We start from the raw sequence: 21,815 nt of genomic DNA, 5'->3' as shown, positions 1-21,815 counted from the left end.
TTTGTTAAAGATAAGGTTTAGACGATAAGAACTATTGTTATTTGTAAAAATTATATGAAATAGATGGATTTTTTTTTTTTTTTATTTTCCGTGCCGGCATGGCTTTCCTTCAATCTCGCCCCCGGTGAAGGTTGTGTTTAAACGTGAACGTACAGAACGCTCTCCGTTAAACTGATATGTTTCATTGTCTTATCTACGTTTGGTCTACAACCCAAGACAAAAGTAGCGGAGAAGACTGTGAAATTATCCCCGATTTCAGTGAGCTTTGAGCTCAACGTAGTGCTTACACAACACGTACGAACTGTTTGCGTTGTGTCTTTCCACATAAGAACAACTTGAGTTGGGGTATCTTCACTTCGGTTATTAATGTGAAAGCCTCACTTTACCCAGCCTCGGGTAAGTAAGGCTGCTAGAAAGTCATCTTTAATGGGAGAAGGAAAGAAAACAAAATTGCTAACCTTTTTAGCATTTTTGCTTCAGGTTGTCGTTTGAACAGAAGGAAAATAATTATTGTATTGCATGATAAACCACTTAGTTATGTGGTTAGCTTTCTGCGAGTACGAATTTCCCCGTAAGTACTTTCTTATCACGCGAAAAACTCGTTAGCTACTAACATGCTACTATGCATTTTTTAGTAACACCAAAGTCATTACTTTATTTTATTTCTTAACCATTCTCAAAATACTTTAAAAATATAAAGCACTGCATTTGAGCAATTTCCTTTGGATAGTCCCTACTATATGATTCCAAAAAACCCTATAATAAACCATCTGTCTTTAAAGTTTCAATATCGCCTAAGGGATTTTTTACAGTTTTGGTACCTTCGTAACGCATAGATAATAGTTTAATTTTTTTTTTCAATCCCGGCGCTTTCCCTCCCCGAAATCGAGCTTAAAAATCAGAGTTTCTCGATTTCTGGGGAAAACGAACTTTGGAATCGTAAAAAATGTTTTCGACTAATATCTATTCTCTATGGAAATACCAAAACCGTAAAAACCCTGTTGTCCATATAGGCACTTTAAGCTTTTCAGAGCCAGTAGGCTTCTTGTTTTTCTTTAAGTCAACAGTAGCCACATGTACAAATTATGGACCTATTCCCATACTCACTTTGTCTTCTTTCCTCGTGATTTCAAGGGATTATTCATCATTGAGATTTTTGTCCCTGACAAGCCAGTATTCAGTTCATTGTAAGTATATTGTTTCTTGTGTGTCAAGACCGGATTAGCTTTTTAGTTTTTTACCTTTCCTTTGATATAAGAACATCTCCTTCTGGCCTTTCATTTTTAATCTCAGATTGTGAATCAGTTTCGTCAATTTGTGAAATTACTCGAGCTTTGTTTTCGTCTTGTTGCAATGGATTTGTTTGGTCATCTTTGGTCTTGCCATCATTCTCTAACTTTTCTTTGGAGGATGTGTCCTTCCGTTCAGAAATTTCGTGTTTGATCTCAGAATTTCCTTCCTTACGTTGAGTCTTTTCTTCCAAAATTTTGGATCTTTTCTCCTTAATCTCAGGGTTTTCTCTCTTTCCCTGAGATTTTGCTTCGCCTTTCGTGTGTTCAACCCCCTCCTTTTCTTTGTTCTGTTTCTCGCGTTTTCTCTCAGCGCCAGGAGCAGACACAATGTTTTGGTCATTTTTGTTTTTCACTGGGCTAGGTGTGGGTGATTCAATCTCAACTCCTCTGCTCACGCGTTGGCCATCAGCAGATCTCAAGTCAAAATACAAAATCTCCTTAGTACCCTGCATAAAAATGTTGAAAACCACTTCCAAAGAGGACGGGGCGGGGGTAGGGAAGAATGGAAGGGGAGGGGGGCAAAGAAGGGTTTGGGGGCAGGAAAGTGGAGGGACAACACAGCTATTTCAGAAAGCTTCTCAAGGCTTTTCCTCTCTGCTCGTGAAACCTAACGAAAAATGAAAGACGTTGATCTCCTTTACACACTGACCTAGTTCTCAGTTTTATCTTTCCTTCAACCTCCATGTTACTTGTTACGTCACTCCATGTTACTCCGTCGTCTGCAGAATACTCAACTTTAAGGCCAGGTAGTGCAGCTCTGGTTTCCACTTTCTTGTCCACAAACCTGCAAAAAATCGTTTATTTAAAAAGGTCTATTTGAGTTTGCTTTAGGATATTCTGACAACGTAATGAAAACGCCTTCTTGAGTTCTCTGAAAACTCTCCCGCGAAAATGATAAAATGAAGATCTTTCATGTTGCATGGCAACTGATGAGCCAAAACCACTCGCCTACTCTTTCTCGGATGTTTGCCAAGGAATAAAAAACATACGCAAATTTGGGATTTTGGAAATGTTTGAAACTGAACTCCATAAATCATCCATTTATATGTTGCTTTATTGACGAAAATCGAGCCGTGTTTTTGTTGCAACGTAAATGGCAAATGGTTCCAATCTAATCCGTTTGCTCAACTGATTTGGAAGAAATGATATCTACAATCGTGGACAAAAGTCCTTGGGACAGTTATGTAATGTAACGGATTATCTGTGTGTTAGAACTCAAGTATGAAGAAAACGCTGCTATATCCTTTATAAATGGGTTGCTGTCCCCCCTCCCCACCCAACACAATGTTGAAAATTAGTTGAAATTGCAGGTAGTAGTTTTCAACATTGTATGGGGGGTGGGGGAGGGGCGAGGTTAGGCAGGTGAAGTTGTATTCGCGCCTGGCGTGTACGCAAAAGCGCCAAAAGTGAAAATTTGTCCCAAGACTTTTGTCCATGATTGTAGCCTAGCGAGTGCGCAGCAGAATATTTTTGTACTTTATTTTGTCATACATTTCAAGAAGTTCTGAGCCCCTAGTGTCAAAAGCGAACTTATACCCAGTCCAACTCAAACAATGAAAATGGCAGTTTTGCGGTTTATTTTTACCTCGCTCCTGGTGGTGTCACGTGATAAGTCACGCCCATCTTATCAAGCCGACCCAACTCCTTATAGCCCAGCGTGTTAGCAAAGTTCACCCAATCACCACTCTTCTCGCGATCTTGCGCAAGCCTATCCTTGATGCCTTCCCATGGTGCTTTGTGCCAAGCGCGTTCTGCCAGGGCAAGAAGACGAGGGAATATCATGCTGTACATGTGGTCAGCGGTTCTTATTGTTTCGCTCCACACCGCAGCCTCGACGCCTAAAAGATGAACACGCCAGGAAATAAGTGGTTTCTTAAATATAACCTACATGAACTGTATGCACTCCATTTTTTTTTTTTTGCAATTTCCCACCAGTTAATGCACAGTCGTTAACTAAAAAGTTCTTAGAATTTCAAGATTTTCCGGTTAAATAGGTTGCATTTGGTTAATTCAACAGTTTTCAGCGTCTCTGAAAATTTTCTGGGAAATTTTCCAACTATTCCAAAATTTCGTGAATTTTTGTTCGAATTGAAAGCTGCCCAGTTTTTCCCTGTTTTTCGCCTTTTTAACGGCTATTGGTCAGCCGCGAAAAAGTTAAAGTTAACGTTACAATAAGAACTTCGCCTGTGAGTTTGCGGTCAGTCTTCTACTCGTAGTACTCCTGACTTGATACACTACCAAATTCTCAGAAGAAATACTCGAAAACATATGCGTCGATCAGTGTTGAGAATTCATTGTTAGATTATTCTTACCCAATACATTTTGCCGTCCGTCCACGCACTTCTTCAAACCCGAGCAGTGTCGTATCTTGTCAATGTCCTCGTAGAGCTCTTCGGGCGCAAAGTTGAATATTTTACGCGTGTCAGTATAAGCTGTGGCCCAGTACTTCCCGCGCTCTTCTCCGACAGGCTCATAAGGGTGGTCAAGATAGATGTAGTCTGGGCTCGACAGCACAACCTGTGATTAACACGTGATGAGACATGTGTTGGTCACATGTACAGACAGTGTTTTAACGTATTCTTTCTCGAATCATACGTACCTTTTCTCCTGTATTCATTCATTAAATAGCTTCTCAGAAAGAATACTGAGGCATTTTCTGGATTAAACATTCCCGGGGCTTATTTTAAAGTCCGTCTGGTGAATTAGACTATTATTTGACTTCTGTGGTTTATTTGAGTCCCCAGGTTATTAGTAGAAAGCTTATTACATCTCGAGGGCTTTTTTACAACTAAAACTTGGTTACCCGACGTCAGTGAGGGACCTGGCGTTTAATAGAGAAAATATATTACTTCCAAGAAATGAGGAACTGGGTTCAATTGATACTTCTGTAAAAACCCTGGCTAGATTTTGCTATCAAAGGGAAAAAGTCTGAATTGAGATTATTAAAAATCCCTCCCCGCCCCCCCCCCCCGGGCCAAAAAAAAAAAATCAAGGAAGCTAAACATTGCCCATGAACTAATAGCTTGAAATCGGCAATCATCGGAAATTGCGCCAGCATATTTCCGTCCATTTTCGGAAAGTCTTCGGAAGTCGTCAAAAACTTCCTTCTCTGACGTCAGCTGCTTGGATGACAAAGAAAATAGTACAAAGTAATCAATAAATTTACACATTATTTTCTATTTATAAATTAGAACAGTTCCCAACCTTATATCCGTGGTTCGCCATGAGGGACACCTCGTGATTATTTTTCACCGCCCCAGTCCTGCTCCAGGCAAACGAATACACTTCCTTATTTGGGAAAAACTTTCTTGAAGCGATAGACCGTGTTTTCGGCTCGAATAAAAAATCCCCCCAGCCTGCCACCCCGATGTTCATTCTTGCTGTGAGATTCGATAAACGCCGCAAGAAGTATTCTTTCAGTTTGTTGTGCGTATTAACGTTATTATATGGAAAGTTTAATGTCTGGGCTAGCTGTTCACAGGCCGGCGACTTTTTCCATGCTCCCCCCGGAACTTCATCTCCGCCGAAGTGATAGACGGTAAGCGGTTGAATATCGTGGTGCAGGTTCACTAAAGTTGCTAGGATGTACTTCATTAATGTGTAGGTTGAGTTCAAGCAACAATTGGAAGTTTCGTCGGTGAAAATTTGCACAGATAGATACCGCGATTCATCCTTGAAATCGTTAAGAAGAAACTGTTTAGCATCTTTCTCGTTTCCTTGTTGCCTCAGTCTGTCGTGACGGGCTATCATGCTTTTTATAGCTGCGTGACTGTGCCCTGGAAAGTCGAACTCTGGAATCACTTGAATGTGACGCTGTGTTGCGTGACGAAGTATTTCCCGGTAGTCTTCAGTAGAGTAGTGCCCAGTACCCGAGGTGCTGGTATCGGGGCCTGAGCCGAGTTGAGACATGATACAAGTTTTTTCTTGTAAGTCGTGGCATCGTCTGGACCCAACCTTGAGTTAAGAAGAGAACTTAAGTAAAAGTTATTCCCTTCCTTGTGGCGTGGTGGCCTCATGGCTAGTGTGCTCGCCTCGATCCGGCCGGATCGAACGGTCTGGATTCGAGTCCTGGCTGGGGAAATTGTGTTGTGTTCTTAGGCAAGATTCTTTACTCTCCACCCAGGTGTGATAAATGGGTACCGGTAAAATTAATGCTGGGGGTAACCCTGCGATGGACTAGCATCCCATCCAGGGGAGAGTAGAAATACTCCTAGTCGCTTCATGCTACAGAAATCGGGATAAGCTCCGGCCTGATGGGCCACTTGGCTCGTATACAGACTTTATCTTTACCTATTCTCTCGAGCTCACTTGCCAATATGCGAATCTTTGAGCTGTTATCATGCCTTACACGAATTGTTAAAAAACGTTACAATAGGCGAAATTCCTTGCTCTTTGAGCGTACCATTGAAGAAGAAGTAGGCTTTAGAGACTAAGCTCGTAACTTTTAGTGGAAAAACAGCTATGAGTCCATGCATTATTCGTTAAATTTGATTTTTCAAACTCGCGCTCAAAAATTTAAAGTATTTGATAAACTACGCTTGAATTCAATAAGGTCCTTCATTCAGGACCTTCATTCACGACCTTATTTAGGGCCTTCGTTCAAGACCTTTGCTCAGAGCCTTCTTGAGGGAACTCTATTCGGGATCCTTCATTTAGACCTTGGCCTGTTGAGGACCGTAACTTAGGACAAGAACTTAATTCGGGCTCTTTATTTTCAATGTGGAACTTTCATTTAGGACCTTTTTCCATGGACTTTCACAAAGGATATTTTGGGCCTATCCTTCAAGAATTTCATTAAGAACCTTCATTTAGGACCTCTATTTACGGTCATTCGGAGCTTTGATTCAAGACCTTTACTTTTGAGCAGGTCATTCATTTTCATGAAGTGGCTAATATAATTCGTTGTGTGTGGTTAACCAAACACAAAGTAATAGATTCTCTTAAACAGCAAGAATTAAAAATATTTTAAGACTTCTTTTGCTTACCGAGGTTAGCTCCTCAAGTCCTGGTATTTCCAATCTCCATCCTTCGTTATCCGAGAGATGAAAATGAAATTTGTTCATCTTGTACACAGCCATGACATCCAAAAGTTTCATAACTTCACCCTTGGGCTGAAAATTACGAACAACGTCAAGCATCAAGCCTCGATACGAGTAACGAGGAGAGTCTTTGATTGACACCTGTGGAACCAAGCCTTTGTCGTCCATGAGAGCAAGGAGAGTCTGGACACCATAGAACACTCCAGCCTTCCCAGTTCCCGTGATTTTGATCAATTCCTCGGAGACATTCACCTCAAGTTGATATGATTCATTAGAAGACGGATTTGACAACTGTTGTGTATCTTCCGGCATTTCCAGTAGTACCTTACCTAATGCAAGCTTGATTACTTTTCTGTTCGTTGAATCAGATAGAGATTTCTGCACTTCTAGTTTACCTGAAGAGTACGAGATTCATAGATCACCTTTGATTTTTCAATGCACTGACTGCGAGGATAAACTGAGATATTTGAAAGAGTAACAACCTCTTGGTGCATCGCATTAGAACACTGCCAAACACTGCAGAATGTTTTCCGTAAATTCACCTATTCCAAAGGTTGGCGGGAATGTGGCTGTATTGTTTGGCAGTATTACGCAGCTGTCCAAGAGGTTAAAATAACCTTTGCTCTTGCAACCACCCGACGCTTAAAGCAACAGCTTTTGAAACGTGCATCGTCGATAACTTTAATCTCTCACAACCTGATGACAAAGCAAGCATTTTCGTCGTTTTGTACCGATAGAACAGCAATACTGTAGACATCCTTAAGCCTCGCTTTAATATTTCCAGACAAGGTTTTTCGCATGAATGTCAGGCTTGGGATGTAAAAGTAGTGCTATTCAAATATCGGCGTCATTTATGCAGTGTCTATGAAGTAGGTCGTGGGAAAAGGTCTTGAGGGCGGAGACAACGAGAGGAAGGGGGAACACATAGCTTCCCTGACTCTTTCTTTGCCAAAACCGAATTTACTATACGATAGTTTTTGTAGTGCTATCGTTAGTAGGGAGTTTAATTAGCCACGACGGTAACCCGGGGGGAACTTCAATTAAAAAATCGATTTATATTTTACCTACGAATCTCGCGATACTCTTAAGTCATTTACTTTGTTTACCACTCTCAAAACTATCACAAAACTAAATCTGGAACACAGCAATAAATTTAACGTTGTTGATTTGCAGAGGACGGTAAAGAAATGTACCAAGAATTATAACGCACGTGCACAGACACTGTAGCGCTCATTAAATCTTTTGTTTAGCGACGTTCCCGTTGCCGTCGTGGCTTTCTTAAACTCCCTAATTCCTGCGAGATGAACTTGCAAGAGATGATGCTTATACGTCCTATGATTTTATCAAGAAAGCAGCAGACAAGCCTACCTGCTAGGAAGCTTGTTTCCTCTTCCAATCCTGCTTCTCCCAACACAACCCATTGGCTATCAATGGATAATTTCATGGACTCATTCAATCCGACAATTTCCAAAGGAGTCGGCACCACCAAAAGAGGCGCCTTCTTTAGATCGGTCACGTCATTATTTCCAAATCTATCCCAGGCCTTCTCTCTCTTTGAAAGGACCACAAAGTCTAGGCTCTCATCAGCGGTGTTGGAAATGGTTCTTGGTTCAAGGCCATCTGCAGTGATGTACCACCTTGGCACCAGGTCGCTCTTGGCTAGCGTTGCACCGACATGGATCACGAATTTTAGTGCGTTTCCCGGGAGGATGGCCTTGAAGTCTCTTGTTGGCTCTAACCTATAAGTGCATCCATTAAAGTGCGTAAGTTTGATCGATTTTTGGTTTGGCAGGACGTACCCTTCCGGCTTGTGCACGAGGTGGTTAAGCTCTATTCCGGTCGTGACGCAAAAGTGAATAGACCAAAGTTTTCCCTCAATTGGCGAGATTCCCTTATTTCTCAAACTAACTTCTGCTGTTCTGATATCCTCCAACACTTCGAAGCGGACTTGCATGTTTTCAGCTATGTTGTTTAAATCCTCTTGAGTGAAACGCTTTGCTGTTGTGGGCAAAATCTTGTCTACTTGTTCCTCCGTATTATTTTTCACCAGTGTTAGAGAATGATTTTGAATGGAATGTGAAAAACTTTTTCTGTTTGTGTCTAAGGGTAGTTTTGATGGTTCTACCTTCAGCATATCATGACTTTTTGCTACAACGTTGCTATTTGGGGAATTCGCTGGTTGAACGGAACTTTTTGCTAAAATAGACTTATTTAAGATTTTCTTTGTTGTTTCAAGTAGCCTTTCCCTGTCTCCAGTTTGTCGATGAAAGCTCGACGAGGTCGAAAGTTTTAGAGGTAACACTCTGTTTTGTTCATTCTGAGATGCATTTTGTGCAAGTACATTATTTGGAACAATTGATTCATCTTCCTCTACGGAGATTCTTGATTCTGAGAGGTCCAAATCGTCACGGTTGTTTGTAGAAGTACTTTTCTCTAAAGGAGGTTGAAGTCCGTCTTGATCTGAAAATTCTTGGAAAGCATTCAATCCATGATTCTCTTTGATGTTTTCTGCTAAATGATTTGCGAAATTAAACCCTTTACTCTCTCTATCTTTAACATTGAATCCAGGAGATTTGCCATCTGGAAAGAACAAGAATTCGAGTGTGAACATTGCATAAATAAAGAAATGATGAGCGCACTTACACGAGTACATCTGCAAAGTCTAAGGCAGCGTCCACACTGCGTCGGAGAAATTTGAAAACGCACTAAGCTTTATTTTATTTCTACGGTTAGGCCTACCGTCCACACTGATCCGTCACGAAGACAGAGCTTTTCAAAAACGCTCTTCAAACCAGAGAAATTTACAAATGTCGGCTTTTTGTTTGCGTGTGAACGGAAAAGATTTTAAATCGAAAACGAAGCTTTTCCTCAAACACAAATACAAAGTGACCGGCGATTGCTGCGTTTTTAGATTTCTTCGGCGTAGTGTGGACGAAAAACATTTGATGCGTTTTCAGAGTGAAACCTCTTTTTTTAAAATTCCTCGAGCGTAGTGTGGACGAGGCGTAATGCAGTCACAGGAGCGAGTTTAAGAGAATTCGTGAACCAGATCAGCGGCACGTTCACACCGCAGTACATTCTAAAATTCTTCCAAACGCACTCAAGTTTCTGCGTGCACTTGTACCGGTAAAAAGAAATTCCATAACTTGTCGTATTTGAAGTCATGTACATGCATCTTTTTTTTGTGTTTCTCGTTAGGAAACCGTGAATTATTGGATGCGGTTTTTGTGATATCCAGAATAATCAAGGTCGAGGTAGGGGTTATCAGCTGAAGCCGAAGGCTGAGGCTGGTAACCGCTGATGAGACCTTTATTATTCTGAATATCACAAAAACCGAACCTAATAATTGTTTTATTATACATTGAAAGAAAAAAATGAAAGCCATGTTTCTGCTTCTTCACTGACGGCAAGCAACACACAGCGCGCGAACTTGACATGATTACCCTTCGAAATCATGCACCGCGGTCATACAGGACATGATTACCCGTGACCTTGAGTGTCCTCGACATGATTATTGCATAGTCTGCAGCTAGATGATGTCACGGGCGCTGATTTCGAAAATTCATTGTACGCTTTCGGCCAATCAGAAAAGAGATAGTGAGTTCAGTGTATGATAATAATGGTAATTGGACGGAGGAGAGATCAATTAGGGAGTAATCGCGCGAGTAATTTCAAAATCGGATGAGCGTGCGACGCGATCGAGGCCGATTTGTTTGAAATTACGAGCACGATTTCTCATTGAATTGCACGACACGAGGTCCAGTTACTAATTAATCATATCAGTAACAGTATCGTACGTTAAAGTATCGAGATTAAAAAAGGTCGTTTTCGAACTCCCTTTGAGCGAAAAAGTCAGTAGCGCTTTCCATAAGTTTAGAACACCATAGGAAACATCGAAAAGAAAGCCATCTGAGCGCAAGTAATTGACGTGCGAATGGAACAGGTGTCCAATTACAAAAACTAAACTGAACCGATTGCGTGACAAATAGGCGCGCGGAGAACCAATCAAGATCGAGAATTTTGTTTGTATAGAAACGATTACACGAGAAACGAACATATTTTTCAGTCTTTTCTGTTCATTGTTATAACAGGATAAAAAATTAAGTTACCACGAGAAAAATCAACGACAGCAAACGAAACAAAGCACCTCATTTTAGTGATATATAGCAACTGCAGCGATAATTTGGCAGCCCCAAGTTCAAGTGAAATGCAATCGAGGAAATGCCTGGCTATTATTATTTCCAACGGCAACAACGTCGACTTTGAAAATATGCAGGTTAATTAAAGTTTCTCGTTTTGGCTACTGTACTACGCTCTACTTCTTAAGCATAAAAAAAAATCTTGCTATGGAAATTTTTCTTGAACGACTGATTGAACAGCTTTTAGAATTTATGAATCACTGGTTCGTAGGCAACAATCTTGAGAAAATGAGAAACAGATTCGCTTGGGCAAATTCGCCATTTTGCATATTAATTGTTTCACTCACAGAATTGCAAATTTATTCACTGTCGAAACCCAAGCTGTTCTACTTAAACTCGATATTGATTATCTGATTTTTGCAAGCCGCAACGCATAGTAATCGAGTCAGAATTGAATCGAAAATTTATGAACGAGAAACTAAATTGTGGTAAAGCGTTATCATGACCATGCAGTACTTTATTGAGTTTGTTGATTATGTTGTTATTGGGCAATAAGACGATCGCTGCAGAGACCTGAGCAAACTCGTGAAGATAAACTTAAGTTCAACTTCACGCAGGACGATGGAAACAGAAATTTAGTCGTCGTGGTTAATTTTCTCTACAAAATAAGGCCTGTATTTATAGTACATTGTCCTTTGAAGGGTGAAAATGTGACGACATTTGGAAGAATCGTGCTGAGTCACTGCGTGAACGAGCTGTTGTAGCTTTAAATTTTAGTTGACTTTTCTCCAGTTTCGTGACCGCCGGGTTCAGGTGCTCTAATACACCGGTAATCATCACCAGCGGCCATTGAAGGAGGCCCAGAAGTAATTTCAACTTTGAAATAATTCAAACGCTTACCTCGTCTTTTGTACTTACCTAGCTCATCTTTGTCGTGCAGCATAATAGAATTCAAAACAATAAAAACAACAATGTTTAAAGCCAAGATTAAAACTAGCAGAGTTTTAAAGTGGAGCAGATAAACACATCTCCGTATGCCGCGCATGTTGTTGACGGACTGTACACGAGTGATGGTTACTTTTCAAACTCCATGTTACTGTCTGTCATCCGCTCAAAACTTATTACAAGAGACAAACTGGTTTTGCTACGTGTACGCGAGGCTAGTCTTATCTTACAGTTTATTCAAAACAAGCCGGTATACGGCATGTCATTTAACGAGCCGCGGGTACAGGGCAATTTCGTTCCCAGAGCCCACGCGTTTTTAATCAGCGCTGGCCTCCCGACCTGCGGACGAGATTGGGTATGTGAAGGGGTTGGCATTGCTTTGTAGCCCTAAATTAAATTGTATGAAATGTGATTCAAAGCAACAAGATCTATCGTATTTCTTGCATTTTTGGTCAAAATTTAGGAAAAACATTTGGGAGCTCAAAAATACTCTGCGTTATATATCTTGCTTACACTCTGCATTATTAAATAATTTGAAAACTCAAAATTCTAGTTGTTCTTCCCTCGCATATTTTTGAATTTTCCGATCTCTGGTTCGGGCAAACCTGGCCTCGTTTCCCAAAATTTCAAAATCTTTAGCACACTAAGGCGTATTTAAAGGCTTTTATTCTCTCGGAACTAGTGCCAGTCCTCTTAAAATAATCTATTAATAGAGCAAAATAATAAGTAATGGCAAAGTTTGTTTTAGTCCCTAGTGATCGGACTAATGTGTCAGCGGTTTCTGTAGCACGAGGAAACAATAGGAGAATAGCTTATTCTCGTCCCCATAGCTCTTTTTGCATCTCTTAGCTGGCAGGGCCTTGGCACGAGAAACGAAGGGCTCTGTGGACATAGGGTTTTTGAATTAAATTTCCAAATTATCAGGTAAAGTATTAGTAAAATCCATCTTTTTTAACAGCCTTCTCAAGTTATAAAAACGTTAAAAGTCTCGAAGCTGAGAGATACTACAATTTTAAGAGCTTTTTAAGATGGTACCTAAGGGTCAAATCCAACATGGAAATAGTCTTGTAATTTACAAACAGACAGTGACGTGGTTGTTTGACATGTGCAATATGAATGCTTCTCGGAAAATGTTTACGCAGGAATACGGTATTGTTTTCAAAACTGCAAAAACTTAGCTCCAAATCTTCTAAAATTATGAAAGTTCAGCCTCGGCACCCACAAATAAACTTTCGTCTGAGAGTGAAAAGCCGGGGAGGTTAAACGTTTTACTGAGAAATCTAAAACAGCGATATTGGATGCCAAGACACCCAAATGTTATCACCTGGCTAGCTGTAACAATATGTCAGCTTGCTTCAAACAGGCTCTCTTCAACTTCAAATGCCTAAGTGTTCAGTAAAGCAAACGTTCTTTCTTCGAAATTGACATAATCCTTTACAACAGTTGACGCTGTCAAGCTTCGCCTTTCTGTTTGAACGAGAAAACACAACTGCTCATGAAACCAGCTGTTAAAAGTTACTGATGGCTAAAGTATTCTTATTCGTCGGAAAAGTTGCCTGCATGCAGAAATGTTGATGCTCGGGGAGGCTTATGATTGACTGCTATGTGTCAGTTTTCTTTCTGCTTTCCTATTATGGCTTGTCTTACCCGGGGGTTGGGGGCGGACTCTCAAATAAAAATGACGGGGCGCTTGCTGGAAATTTTGAGAAGAGTCCCTAAGAGGTACCAAGATCCTGTTTTGTGGACGTGGCATGAAGTTTTTTTTTCCTCACCCTTACGAGTTTAATACCAATTCTAAAACAGCACATTATCTCCTGTCATATTTTCCTGGCTCATTACTCTAAAAAGTACCACAAAAGCTCCTGTTGTGGACCTTTTGAGGCTGAACACTCTAAGAGCTACCACAACCGCTTTTTTAACTCCTAAAAGGTCCGACGAGCACCCCCGTCCTTTTTTATATGGGAGTTCCCCCCCCCCCCCGGGAAATGACGTCGCTTCTTCTTGACGACATCAGGGAGGGAAGAGAAATCGTACGTGTCTTCTCAAACACATTAATAATTCATCAAGTTAGAATAAAGGAAATCACAACCGAGAAGGAAGTTTGGATACCCAGTCTTAATTAGCATCACTTCTTGAAAAGATATATCAACCACTCGAGCCAGTGTTTTATCGGCTACCCAAACACCTCGAATTTCATAAAAAATACTCCGCTGCGCATCGCATTTTCAACTCTCTTTTCGGTGTTTGAATATCCCGATGAAACACTGTCTCTCATGTTTGATATATTACATACACAATGTCACAGGTTGTTTGTTTAGCTTACAAGGGCCTTAGTATTGCGGTTCATGCCTGTACCAGATGTAAATCTTTGTGCATTGCTCTTTAAGAAGGAACAACGTCCATACACTCTTTTTCCTCTGCTTCTCACCTTCAAGGGACAAGATGCGAAAACTGAAAATCCATTTTGCAGCTGTAGTTTTACTGGGACTGATTATCCAAGGTTTGTTCTTTAGTCTTAATGTTTTGATTTGAAGACTTAATCTCTGGGCCACTGCTTTGGTTTTTAAGTATAAGTTGGAAATTGAGTGCATGTAATTAACCCTTGTGTAGTTGTTTTTGTTTTATTGAATTTAGAAATTTAACGCCAATGTTATGTTGATGCCTTGGTATTTACCTCTTCTAAAACTTTTTTAAACGTTGCCGAAATGAATGAACTGATATACTAGAGGAGATGGAAGAAAGAGAAGACGGAAAATTTGGAATTTGTTATTGAGACTAGTACTGAAAAGATCCTCCTAATTTCATAAATACAAATTAAAGCATATTGGGTGTTTAGAACCAACCTAGCCTAAGAAAAACATATCACGAGCAGTAAAAAATAGTTTTGATTATGAAACCTTGGGAATTAAAAAAGGGATGTTTCATATCAGGGTTTAACAACAGTTTACTAAAATCCACCTTGTCAGCGAGAAAACAAGATTACCGGAGTCGTTAGAGACCAGAGGCACGTTTCTCGAAAGCCTCGGAAACTTTTCGGGCCCGTTAAGCCATTATCAGTTCATTTGTATCTAAAAACGTAGAAGTGCATACGCCTGAAACTTCTTGTATAAAGAGAACCTCTGTTCATATTAAGAATTTGTGAATAAAACAGCTCTGTAATCATAAGATTCGAGATTTTGCCATGGCTTTCCGGGTGCGAACACTTTTCGGGACCTTCGAGAAACGGGCCCCAGGTCCCAGTTATTCAAAGGTTGGATAACACTATCCCCCCCGGATAAATCGCTATCCAGTGGATAAGTGTTATCAAAACAAACCACGCTAGCCACTGAATAGTGATTTATACGGTGGATAGCTTTATCCACCCTTCGAACCTGGGGACCAGAAGGTTATATTGCCGTTAAGAACTTGTTTTCGTTCGTCGTTGTTTTCAGCTTTCAGCCAAAACTTGGACCAATCGACATTGGATTACGTGGCGAACCATCTTGACATTCGATATGACGTCATCGATAATTTTCAAGACACATGGAAATCTTACCGTGTCCGCATGACCCTAGAAAACACGGGCTCAAAGCCGATTCCCAATGGACCCTGGGCCATCTATCTCTGCCACATCCGGGTTATCGAGCCAGCTCACACAAAACACAATCCCGATGGTTACGTCATTCCGGGTAGTCATGGTATCAAGGTGACGCACATAGACGGATGTCAACACAAGTTTGAACCAACTGCGACCTTCTCAGGCCTGGCTGGGTTCCAGTCCTTGGTGGTAGATTTTGACGCTGAAAACTGGGACGTGGCAAGAACAGATGTAATGCCAAACTGGTATATCGCCGCTGAAGGATTGCAGGCTCGCACGATCACGAGCACCGCGGGCGAAGGTTTATCTTTTGTTGGGCCGTTTGATGCACCGAACAAATGGAAGCGTATAACCTCTGATAGATACGACCCTTACACTCCTCAGAAGCGGTATTCCATTAACGACATAACAGATTTGAAGAAACCTGGTCAGTTGATCGTGCCCAGTCCCTCAGAGGTCATCGGCTTGGATGAGATGAAAAAGATCAACCTGGGGACTGGGGACTGGTCAATTATTGCTGGTGCAGATTTAGGCAATGAAGCTAGTTTCTTGGCAGGTAATTTCATAAATTTACAGTCAAAGGTTTTACTCCGAGCAATGTCATATAGGACAATGCGTACCCCATCTATTTATGAATATTTGGCCCATTTAAATGAATTCTGCAACATGTGAAAATCGAAAGTAGCAAATTATACCCTTCTTTGTGCGATATTCGTAAGCACCCTTCAACTTCTATATATACGTGGTATAAGAATCCAAGAAATTTCACTAAAGAATGCTCACGTATCACGATATACTTTAAGATACATCCACTAATTAAAATTAGTTTAGTTCTCTTGTATTGTCACTGAAAAGCCCCATCACGGGAGTGTCAATAAACTATTGCTATTGTTAAATATGATAGGCTTAAAAATCTCAACTGGCGGAAGGCGAACCAGGTGGCTACTTACAAGCATGACCAAGGAGTTAAACTATCTAGGGTCTACCAATAAACAACTCCAGCTTAGTGGTCAGAACGGGACTTGAACCCGCGACCTCGATGCCCTAACCACTCGGCCACGTTGCCTCCCGGCTCCAAGTTGTTTAGATTCCACAACTTTGGTGATAATGGCATCGTAATCTGTGGTTCACCAATAAGAGCGCTAAACTGATGTTCATTACAATTTATTTGCAGGTAAACTGGGACTCCAGCTAAATTATTTGAGCGCTTTTCGAAAGTTACACTTGAACCTTGGCGAAGTCAAAATCGGTGGCGTTAAAAACGACAACAGGGAGGCATACAGTCTTCAAGTTGATGCTATAAAAAATACCGTCACCATAACAGGCAACTCAGCAAAGGGAGTGTTTTATGGAGTCCAGTCCTTACTAAGCCTGTCCGAACCAGATGGCCTGGTGCCTCACGTGACTATCAATGATGCACCGCGGTACGATTATCGTGGCATGGAGCTTGACGTTGGACGCAACTTCATGCCGAAGAGCGAGATTCTGAAGATGATTGAAGCCATGGCCATGTACAAACTAAACAAGTTTCACTTTCATCTCACTGACGATGAAGGATGGAGGCTTGAGATTCCCGGATTACCGGAACTTACCGAGGTCGGTTTGACATATCCCGGATGCTCAAAGAGGAGATAACGTTATGTAGTGATTACCTGTCCATTGTACAAGTTATGCTGTTAATTGGTAAAATGCATACGTTGATTAAGGATTTATTCACTGGTATCTGCATTTGAACCACCGCGGACTGATACCCGAGGCTTTCAATTGACATATCACTTTAAAATGGAAGCCATAAACAGTGAGGGATTCAACAGCGGGAAAAAGGCTTGAGATGATGTAGCCAAACTGTGCGACTTTCTTGAAGCAAAAATAAGGGGAGCAAGGGTCGGTGTGCCCTTTCTTATCGGGCGGGGGGGATGGGGGGGGGGGGAGGGTGGAAGGGACCGACAAAAAGTGAAAAGGGGTCCCTGGGGTGAAAATGGGAACACTGGACGAAACATTAATTGTTGCACCCTACTCGTTTTGACTGGGATGAGATAACATAACATAAATTGAATGCAGATAGAGAGGACTTATCTAAGAACACTACACACGATTGCAACTTGCTGTCATATGACAAAACTAAGTCAAAAAAATACTACTTTTAATTTTCTCTTCGACAGAAAGAAAATCACATTATGATTTACGCGATGTCTATGGTTTTTTTGCTTCTTTCTCAAGGTTGGATCGAAACGTTGCCATGATATAAAGGAAGAGAAGTGTCTCGGATCTCAGCTCGGCTCAGGGCCTGGGACAGGTAACTCTGGTAGTGGCTTTTACACGGTGGAGGACTATCGCGAGATATTACGATACGCTGAAGAGAGGCATGTGGAGGTCATTCCGGAATTCGACATGCCTGGACACGGACATGCTGCGATTAAAGCGATGCAGGCAAGGCAGAAGAAACAGGCAGCCATGGGCAACTCGTTTGAGGCGGATCAATTCCTACTGTCGGATCCACTTGATCAATCGGAATATCTTTCTGTACAGTTCTTTAAGGACAACGCCATCAATCCGTGTTTGGAGTCAACATACGAGTTCTTGGAACACGTTGTGGCCAGTGTTAGACACATGCATCATGATATCCAGCCCTTGAAGGTATGATAAATTCCGTATTACCAGGAGACTATGATTTAAGAGAACACATCCCCCAGACATGGGTCTCTTCCAATGATAATCTTTGCCAATCTTATTTTAGCTCGGGGTCATAGTGCGAGTCTATTTTAGGAAAAAACCTGACTGGCCAATTTAAATGACGTAATAACATTACTCACTGAATGGTAAACGTTTCACTCAGAACGTCTTTAAATGTTTAATTTGCTTGTTAAATTTAGTTTTCAAACTATTATCTTTTCAATTTGTCAGTGTTTATAACAAAAAGTTTGGTGAAGCTCAAAACTAGCTAGGCGCTTAAAGATGAACTATTTTAACGCACCAAAATGGTAACTCGGTAAAATTGCTTTCAAAAGGTCAATTGCCTTCTTGCGAAAATAAAGCACCCCTTTAGGATAATAGTATTGCATTGTAATGAATGTAAACACCGAGAGAAAACGGGTAAAAGTTTTTAATTTCCGTTAAGCTTTGAATTTGCCCTTGTTACTCATATTTATATATCACGGCTTGAGAATTTTCAATCTTCCAACCCTCCCTTTCTCTAAGCCTGTCACATCTTTTACGCCTTCACAGCTATACATAATAACATTTGAGATTAGTGGCCATCTTCCTCACAGTTGACAATTTCTATCTTCCAGATATTCCATTTCGGTGGAGATGAAGTGGCTCATGGTGCTTGGACCAAGTCCCCCGCTTGCAAACAGTTAGCGCATAAACTGGGAATGAACTTTACGAGTCCAACTATTGTGAAGGACTTAAAAGAGTACTTCGTTCGCCGAGTGGCAGATGTGTCTTCCAAGTACTGCCTTGATCTTGGCGCGTGGGAGGACGGTGTTCTTGGAGTGAAGGACACACCTTATGATCGGAGCTTCCTCAAGAACAGGAACGTGTACGCTTATGCCTGGGATAATGTGTGGGAATGGGGACAAGGCGATCGGGCTTACAAACTGGCAAATGCTGATTACAAGGTTGGCTTGGTTTTCCAGATACATAGAGTTGTTGGAGTTTGCTTTTCTAGATATAATTTAATTGTTAAAAGCAACAACCCGTCAAAAGCTGATTAGAGAGTATTCTGTTTAGTACTTGCATCGAGTTTTTAAGTCTCAGGTCTCCGGTTTGTGATTCTGTATAATAGAGAACTTAAGCAGTGAAATCTGCGAGCCCGAGGACAACGCCTAGTAAAAAAAAGGAATTTATATTTTACCTTCGAATTTCGCAATTGCCTAGATCTGTTTAGTGCGCCTATTGGTCTCAGAACTTGCTCAAGCTAAATATGTAACACCAGCGTTCAATGTCAAATGAAAATACGAAACATTAGCTGCTGCTGTTCGCGTTCTCCAGAATAACCAGAACATGGTCATTTCACGTTGCTGTTGTGCAGAGGACGGAAAAATGTACAAAGATTTATAACGCACGTGCACAGCCTTCTATTCATTAAACCGTTTGTTAGGTGACGTTCTCGTTGCCGTTGCCGGCGTGGTTTGCTGAAGGTCTCTAATATCCAAATCGACTTAATAAGTATTATATATCTTGGCTTTCTAGTAATATTATTTGAAAAATTGCTTTTTCTTTTTTGATAGCCAGAATGATAGAGAAAATTACTAGAAACACCATGCCCACTCCCCCGTAGTAATTCAATATGGAAAGAATTATTAGAATATCTTTGATTCGTTTTGAGGTTAAAGAATTCCAACAATATTTGCAAATTACCTTTCTTTTTTATTTTGCTCCCGGAATGGTTTGTAAGTATTTTGGAAATTCGACACCTTTAAGATTTTGTGGAAACTTTCCCAGAAATTTCAGAATCATTCGCTCCCATTACAAAATTTACAGAATTTTTGTCAAACTGATAGCACCTGATGACATACAATGGCTTTCACTTTTGTTAAGGTTGTTCTCACGCAAGCCACCCATCTGTACTTTGATCACCCATACGAGCCGGACCCAGAGGAGAGAGGTTACTATTGGGCGCCCAGATTCATTGACACCCGGAAGACGTTTGGCTTCATCCCAGATGACGTATATGCTAATGCAGATTTCACGAGGATGGGAGATCCCATTGTTAACCTGTGCGAGGAAATGTACAAAGGAAAATGCGTTCCTCTTAAGAAACCACAAAATATTGCAGGTAGTTTGAATCAAGTGAAATCGAATCAAATAGTTTCGTTCTTCATGATCAACTGGTTAAAATTGTAATTAACAAACAGATTCCATGCTGCCGTGCATCTGTTTAGTTATAGATCACAGATGACGTCAAAATGTGGTAAGAACAAAAGAGTGGCACACGAGGCGATGGTCGAGTGTGCCACTGATGTTCTTACCACAGTTTGACTTTCTCTGTGATCTATTACTGAACAGACGCACGGCACTGATGAAATCTATCTGTTTTATATAATGAAGAAACAAAAAGTGTTAACGACGTCATCTAGACTTCTGTCTAATAGATTATAAGTAAGGACCAATCAATGCGAGAATTATTTGACTTATAATGTAAACTTCAAAATCGATCATACACTATGGTGGATTCACAAAGGTGACATTCGGAGTGTTAGTCATGAGTCCATTGGCGTAAGAGTGACGAATAGGATATTTGGTCATTTAGAGTAGGTCGAGAGCACTCTGTTGAAGGAAACAAGGAAATAGAAAACACATAAATTAATTAGAGATTGTTGATGCCACTGGGAGTTGGAGTATCTGAGAAAGACGAATTGTTGATTGGAAATGTGGTCATCGGTAAGAAACTTTCCTCCGGTGTAATAAAAACGGTTACTGGCGAAATTTAGGTTGTAAAAGTGTTGGGATAACATGCGATGGACTAGCATCCCATCCAGGGGGAAATTGCAGCACTCCAAGTCGCTTCATGCTACAGAAACCGAGATCATCTCCGACACTGTTAGTCACTTTGTCTCAAGTGTGGGTTTTTTTTTTTACTTTCAAAGGCATGGCTGGCGCCCTTTGGTCCGAAACTGTTCGAACACCAAGTCAGCTCCAATCTATGATCTACCCACGACTGCTGGCACTGGCTGAGAGAGCCTGGCACAAGGCTTGTTTTGAGGGTGAAGTGGACAAAGTGAAACGCGATCGAGTCAGGAAGATAGAATGGGAGGCTTTTGCTAATACGCTTGGACACAAGGAGCTGGTGCGCTTGGATAAGATGAAAATTGATTATCATATACCTGTTCCTGGAGCGAGGTAATACAGTAGCTGGTCATGTATGGCAACGTAAATAAATTCAGATGAAAGTACTGCTCAATAGCTTTCATTTGAATGATCGCACACCAGGGCTTAAAAGTATCCCTGATTCTGTGTCATTTTTTTCGTTTAGGATTGTGGCACAAAAGCTTCAAGTCAATTCCGCTTTTCCTGGTCTTACAATCCAGTGCAGTACGGATGGCGGTCAATCGTGGAGTGACGTCAAAGATGGCATGACAGTTTCTGGTCGTTTAGTACTGGGAACAAGGTGAGAGCTCTTCAAACTGCATGGCACGTATAGTAATTAACTCAACTGGTTGAATTAGAATCGAAAGCAAATGTTTTTGGCCCAGATTAAACCTGAAACTTCTAGGACAAATATATCCTAATAGGCAAGTTCCGAAATGTTAAATTCAGCTTTGGTTTCGAGGCATTGAAGCAGGGCGTATAAAATCATTTCGCCTGGTCCTTGGAACCAAGTCTCAAAACTTGTCCATTGAAACTGGTGCTACCGTTGTGTTGCTAAGCAACGTCACTTGCTCCGTGGTAACCACTGCGGGCTTACGCAGAATAGATTCAAACTCTGTAACCTCCGACAAACAGAACAATTTGGTTTTTTTACAGGTCAGCGGATAGACGACGGGTTAGCAGGCTCGTGGAGATTAAAGCTTAGCAAGTAGTGCAGTGAAGAAAACAAACAAGAGAGTGTATTTGAGCAAATGAAATAAGCACATGTATTAAACAGAACGTTTGAGTCCTACAATGACTTTCAGTTTAATTATTTGTAAGACTCCGAACTCTGTGGAAGACACTGAGTCAAAAATGGCAGATGAGAAAAGGCAGCGACAGGCCTGAGACGGGATTAACTTGGATCCCTAATATTAAGAGGAATAGTAACTATTGAAGAGCGAAGCATTAACAATAGTTTTTCTTCCCTCATTCTCTAAGATGGAAGTCGATTATCCGTGCTCAATCGGTG

The 21,815-nt window shown here is 41.0% G+C and overlaps 2 protein-coding genes across 2 annotated transcripts; one reads left to right on the top strand and one right to left on the bottom strand.

Moving 5' to 3' along the window:
* Positions 1–627: 627 nt before the first annotated feature.
* On the bottom strand, positions 628–11,714 carry LOC110048646 (uncharacterized). Its single transcript, XM_089271090.1, has 8 exons — positions 11,389–11,714; positions 7,700–8,911; positions 6,278–6,726; positions 4,497–5,246; positions 3,605–3,809; positions 2,878–3,130; positions 1,942–2,076; positions 628–1,706 (listed from the first exon to the last, which is right to left on the bottom strand). The coding sequence occupies exons 1-8, from the start codon at positions 11,513–11,515 to the stop codon at positions 1,238–1,240; spliced, it is 3,600 nt and encodes a 1,199-aa protein (XP_089127216.1). The 5' UTR covers positions 11,516–11,714; the 3' UTR covers positions 628–1,237.
* A 2,079-nt stretch (positions 11,715–13,793) lies between these two features.
* LOC110048656 (uncharacterized) lies at positions 13,794–21,599 on the top strand. The gene is made up of 9 exons (XM_020754433.2): positions 13,794–13,915; positions 14,847–15,548; positions 16,167–16,588; positions 17,213–17,629; positions 18,283–18,612; positions 19,535–19,772; positions 20,584–20,836; positions 20,970–21,104; positions 21,461–21,599. Exons 1-9 carry the CDS (start codon positions 13,858–13,860, stop codon positions 21,507–21,509), a joined length of 2,604 nt encoding a protein of 867 aa, XP_020610092.2. The 5' UTR covers positions 13,794–13,857; the 3' UTR covers positions 21,510–21,599.
* Positions 21,600–21,815: the final 216 nt, after the last annotated feature.

This window comes from Orbicella faveolata, unplaced genomic scaffold (assembly GCF_042242905.1).
Source record: "Orbicella faveolata isolate gen_17 unplaced genomic scaffold, um_ofav_v1 contig_34, whole genome shotgun sequence".
Classification (NCBI taxonomy): Eukaryota; Metazoa; Cnidaria; class Anthozoa; order Scleractinia; family Merulinidae; genus Orbicella; species Orbicella faveolata.
Note: the sequence above shows the minus strand (reverse complement) of the source record. Positions and strands in the feature narration are given on the sequence as shown.